We start from the raw sequence: 5,376 nt of genomic DNA, 5'->3' as shown, positions 1-5,376 counted from the left end.
TATATTTTGACCTAGTTCTTAATTTTAATTAAAAGTTAAAAAAATCACTTCAGCAATCTGTTAGTAGATTAATCAAATTTTTAACAGTAGTGATCAATTTGAATAATTATCTTAACTAGAGTAACTAAATTGACAAGAATAAATTTTCAGTAACTAAAATAGGAACGATACTATTTTAGGGTAACTAGCGATGTAGTTTACCATGTATATCATTTCTCTATTCCATTCTCACTGAATACTTATTACATTTTTCTCTATTAAATTACATCAAACCAAACATATCGTAGTAGTTCTCTTATTACTATGGTTATCAATGTTTTCAAAACTAAATCAATAATTAAATCCATTCTATGGGTTCAATTGAATAAAGACTCATATACTAAAAAGGCTTTAAACTATTATACCTTGTTTAAACAAGCACTTTGTTATTTTTATAGTTAAATAAGCTGTTAATCGATAATTTTACTCATGAAAACTCTTGATTTTAAAATTAAAGTAAAAATATTTTAAAATTTTAAGCTAATTTTCATTTTATATTGATGTGAATTTCATGAGAATAGTTTATTAAATAAAATAAAATAAAATATTAAAATTTCTTGAAATTACATAATATAATCAATATTTTGAAAATTTTGATACTTTTTAAAATTTTATATTTTTAAAGTTGTAAAATTTCTATTGCATCAATAAGAAATTAAGAGACTAAAATTAAAAAAACTTTAATAATAAAATAAAAGGTATTATGGGTAAAAATCATAGCAAAATATTTATTTAACTACAAAAATAGTTTAAGGGTTTATTTAAACAAGGTGTAGTAGTTTAAGGGTTTATATTTTTATAATTTTAATAAAATTTTAATATTTTTTCTATATTTTATAAAATTTTAATATTTTTATAATTTTATTCATTTTTGTCATTTTTTTCTATGTATTGTAATCACGCAGTGACACATGATATGTTAAATGAAGAAAGAAAAAAAATAGGACCCTTTAACTTTAACAAATTGTAGCGATAAAAGGGCTTTTTTTTTTAAATACATTTTGATAATTTAAATATCTAATTGAGAAGAATAAAAAAGTAAAATTTAATTGTTTTTGTTTTGAAGTTTGAGCAGATTTTACATTCTTAAAACCAAAAGTTTTTAAAAATAGAGAAATTTAGTTCAATTAATTTAACCGTTATGATTGGTTTAATTGGTTTGTTAATTAATTAATATAATCATTATTTTGAATTTATAGTTGTAACTGATTCCTAATTCAATTCATCCAAGTCATGGTGTGTGTAAAAGAAAAAAATAGGGATAGTTAAGTATGAACTCATAAATTAAATCAATCAAGTTTTTTGCTATAGTTGACCTGCAATTCAAACAATAAAAAACTTGAATTTAATAAAAACTTGCAGTAAAAAAAGTGAAATACGATTGTAATTTCAGTACTTTGGGAACTCTCTTGTACTTCTCCTTTGGGCCGATCACATTTTTCAATGAAATAAAGCTCAACCAAAACTAGACCATAAGTTGTGGGCCAGTAACTTGGGCTTTGTCAAAATCAAGTTCTGGCCAAAACTTGGATTCTGGGTCATTACAAGTTTCTTTTGTGAATCTGTTTTTATTGGGTCTGAAGCAAATCAAGGCCGAACCTCATCCATTTGAACCATTGATCATTGAATTTGAAGCGTGGAAGGGGAAGAATAGATTTTTTTCCTTAGCCGAGCTTGGCTTCTTCTTCTTTATCTGCAAAGTTCAAAGCTTTTGAACAAAGTAAAAATAAGGAACACATACCCAGAAGAACCAAACAAGCAATGTTTAAGGTTACATTGTAGATAAAACAAATAGTTACTTTTGCATCCATGGAAGCTTCAAGGAATTTGCTTTATTCTCCTCCAACAATTTCTCCAAGAACCCAACTCAAAAATTCTGTCTTTTCACCATCACCTTCTTCAGGTAACGTATATTTCTAGCATTAGAACATGTTTTCTTTTGATTCTTATCGTTAGTACAATACCCAGTTTTCATTTACATGTTTTGCCTTATTGGGTGTTTGAATTATATTCTTGTTAAATCAGCTTTCCTGGGATTTTCGTTGTGAAGCATTTTTGTTCCTTAAGGATCTTTGTATGATTATTATTGGCATTGGAAGGGAATTACAACTGGAAATTTACTGTTACTACAATGGTCAAATGCCTAAATTCAACTCTTTTAGCTTGCAGTCTTGTAAAGTTTTTGAATACATGTTGTCGTTTATGTACTTGTTTAGCTTCTAGGTTCCAAATAAAAATGTATATAGATAGATTAGAGAACTGCCTATAATGTGGTTATGCATGAAAGTATGTAGTTTACTCTCAAGTGCTTTCAGATAAGGTTCCTATGTTATTCAATGTACTATTATGCAGTTGCGTTGTTTCATCATGAGCAAGCGGTCCCTGCTGCGACTTCTATTCCGATTACTTCTGTAGCTAGGCATTTTCCTACATCAGTTCTCTCACAAGAGCAGCGGGATGACTATAGACCACTGCCTGTCTTGCATTTACTTAAGGAAGATAAAGCGTACTCGGTGAGACTCCTGTTTTATCTTTGCACGACATATATCAAGATGTAAGCTAAACTTTTTATGTTTGCATAACGGTAAATGTTGTTTTCCTCTGGTTTTATTGATATATTTTCTCAAATATTATTTTGCCAACTCCTTACTTAGCATACCGCGGTTTACTTTATTACAGAGAGAGACAGACAAGCTGCAGATTGGGAATGGGCCAACACTTCAAGAAGAGAAGGCATCTGACAACATTGGCCAGCAGGAATTTGAACAGCAGTTGCTCCAGTGGCCTGATTTAAGGCAATTGTAAACAAGCTAATTCTGATTTATTGCTTCGTTTGTTAAAACAGTTGTGAGTGTAGATCTTTCCCCATTGAATTGCATCCTCATGTTTCTTTTTCCCCATCACAGATTGGCACTCTTGGAATTAGGGGAAAATCCATCATCTTCCTTGAATATGCTGTCTGTTGCAGCTGATACCGAGACCATGACTTTTGAACCAAGTAATGTAGTTGCCCTTGCTAAGAAAGCATTGTCAGCTTCTAAAAAAGCTGCATCATTGGCTGAGGGCCTCGAATTAGAACTTGATGATTCACTTTCTAATAGGTTAATCTCTGTCTTGTCTTAGTAGCTGGACAAGTGTTCTCAGATAATCTGTTGACTGCTGATACCTAATGCTATTGCAGCTTGGGGTCTGTTGATTCCTTTACTTTGCCCGCTGAGGAGATAGCGGTTGCAGTTAGGTCAACCAAACGTTTAGAGAGGCAGTCTAAACGAAGGAGGGTGCAACCTAAAGTTGTGATATGTGAGACATACAGTTCACAAAGGAAGGATGTAAGAAGAAAGTCGAGCGAAGGTTCTGATCCCAATGATCCCCTTCGGTTGTTCTTGTGGGGTCCTGAGACAAAACAACTCTTGACTGCTGAAGAAGAGTCTGATTTGATTATTCAAGTTCAGGTGTCTTTTTTCAATCCTGCCTTTTCGTTTTAAAGCAGGGAATTAGGAAATGTTTGGTTCTTGAGAGGTCTTACAGTTGGTTTCTGTAACACCTACAGGATTTAAAGAGATTAGCGAAAGTAAAGAGTAAGCTGCAATCTCAGTTTGGGCGTGAACCAACCTTGGTTGAATGGGCTGAAGCCATGGGTCTAAGTTGTTCAGCCTTGCAGGCAGAACTCCAATCAGGCAAAAGGAGCCGGGAAAAACTGATCCATGCGAATTTGCGCATGGTGGTTCACATTGCTAAACAATATCAGGGCCGTGGTCTTAGCCTTCAAGATCTGCTGCAGGAGGGAAGTATGGGTCTTATGAAAAGTGTTGAGAAGTTCAAACCACAAGTTGGATGCCGATTTGGCACCTATGCCTACTGGTGGATAAGACAAACAATTACAAAGTCTATACTGCAACATTCGAGAACCATCCGTTTGCCGGTAAGTAAAAAATTTATGCTTGCTTAACATGTATGACACAGTCACCTAGACACGGAGCCATGCATTATATTTAAAAGTGTATAGTTTTTCTTCCTTTGCTTTCTGGTCATTTTCTAAAAGAATAATATTGGATAAGATAATATCTCTCCAAGTTTTAGGAGATCTTATAACTTTATTGTGTGTCTAAGTGAGACAAATAATTTGTTAAATATTAGAGACAACATTATACGAGCAAAAAACCTACTTCATATTCTCAGGAGAATGTATATGGCCTATTGAGCAAAGTGTTGGATGCAAAGAGATCGTGCATTCAAGAAGGAAACCATTATCCTTCCAAAGAAGAATTAGCAAGACGTGTCGGGATTACAGTTGAGAAGTTGGATAAGTTACTGCTCTCAACAAGGATGCCACTTTCTATGCAACAGCCTGTGTGGGTGGACCAGGATACCACTTTTCAGGTAAAACTCCCTTTTTTTGCTTAACCCCCCCTGCAGCAACGTCTAATTTTCATGCAAAAGGGTGTTTTTTCATTTTGGAAAAACTGGTTTTTTAGTTTTAACCATGGTCATCTAATCATGCTAGGTTTTTTATCTCATCATGATTGCAGGAGGTAACACCAGATACTGGTATTGAGATCCCGGATGTCAGTGTGGCAAAGCAACTGATGAGGCAGCATGTCCGCAACCTTCTAAGCATTCTGAGTCCGAAAGAAAGGAAGATAATCAGGCTAAGATTCGGTATTGAAGAAAGTAAACAGAATTCTCTGTCGGAGATAGGAAAGATGTTCAGATTATCAAAGGAAAGGGTGCGGCAGTTAGAGAGCCGAGCATTATACAAGCTCAAGCAATGCCTGGTCAAACAAGGTCTTGGTGCATATGAAGATTTGCTTGTTTAGATATAGACAGAGACACATTCTTTAGATTTTACCGGTTCATTCAGGGGCAAGAGGTTAAAACGCTCCAATATTGTAATCTAAGAATGATGTTTTTTTCTTCTTTCTTTTAGCTAAACAAATATAATAGATTGTTATCTCTCCAGTGTTGTCTTAAATTGAAACTTGGAACCACCGAAGGTTGACAGACTATAAGGTAAAAAACGTGCTTAAAATCCATTTTACAATTATGTTAAATTCTGTTGTATTGCTGTTATGATATGATTGGTTACTTTGATAAAACACTGTATTTCATTAATGGTAATTCTGCAATGTTCTAAAGACTGTCAAATCAGGCTAAAAAATATGGCAGTTGCTCAAGTCAGTTACTTTTTCTCTCAAATTCTCTTTTTCGTTAATTTCTTTCTTGATTCTTTTTTTCCCCCTTTACTTCTTCAATCCTTTTTTAATTATTTTAAATTTGATTATGTTTATGGTATTAGAGCATATTTAATTTTGCATTAATGGTTGATGATTTATTTAA

General features: G+C 33.1%; 1 protein-coding gene across 2 annotated transcripts; it reads left to right on the top strand.

Annotated features, from left to right (window-relative positions):
• Positions 1 to 1,629: 1,629 nt before the first annotated feature.
• On the top strand, positions 1,630 to 5,090 carry LOC108458016 (RNA polymerase sigma factor sigF, chloroplastic-like). 2 transcript variants are annotated; one of them, XM_017757246.2, is made up of 8 exons: positions 1,630 to 1,942; positions 2,392 to 2,552; positions 2,719 to 2,834; positions 2,946 to 3,140; positions 3,221 to 3,491; positions 3,590 to 3,961; positions 4,219 to 4,419; positions 4,569 to 5,090. In XM_017757246.2, exons 1-8 carry the CDS (start codon positions 1,849 to 1,851, stop codon positions 4,854 to 4,856), a joined length of 1,698 nt encoding a protein of 565 aa, XP_017612735.1. In that variant the 5' UTR covers positions 1,630 to 1,848; the 3' UTR covers positions 4,857 to 5,090. The 2 variants fall into 2 exon arrangements, with proteins under 2 accessions (XP_017612735.1, XP_017612734.1); XM_017757245.2 differs by having other exon boundaries at positions 2,719 to 2,840.
• Positions 5,091 to 5,376: the final 286 nt, after the last annotated feature.

The sequence above is a fragment of the Gossypium arboreum genome, chromosome 4 (assembly GCF_025698485.1).
Source record: "Gossypium arboreum isolate Shixiya-1 chromosome 4, ASM2569848v2, whole genome shotgun sequence".
NCBI lineage: Eukaryota > Viridiplantae > Streptophyta > Magnoliopsida > Malvales > Malvaceae > Gossypium > Gossypium arboreum.
The sequence above is the reverse complement of the archived record's forward strand: the minus strand, read 5'-3'. Positions and strand labels throughout refer to the sequence as shown.

Coding starts and splice junctions, on each gene's coding strand:
- LOC108458016 (XM_017757245.2), top strand. CDS start 1,849: ATGGAAGCTTCAAGGAATTTGCTTTATTCTCCTCCAACAATTTCTCCA. Junction 2,553..2,718: donor AGGAAGATAAAGCGTACTCG/GTGAGACTCCTG, acceptor ACTTTATTACAG/AGAGAGACAGACAAGCTGCA. Junction 3,141..3,220: donor GATGATTCACTTTCTAATAG/GTTAATCTCTGT, acceptor ATGCTATTGCAG/CTTGGGGTCTGTTGATTCCT.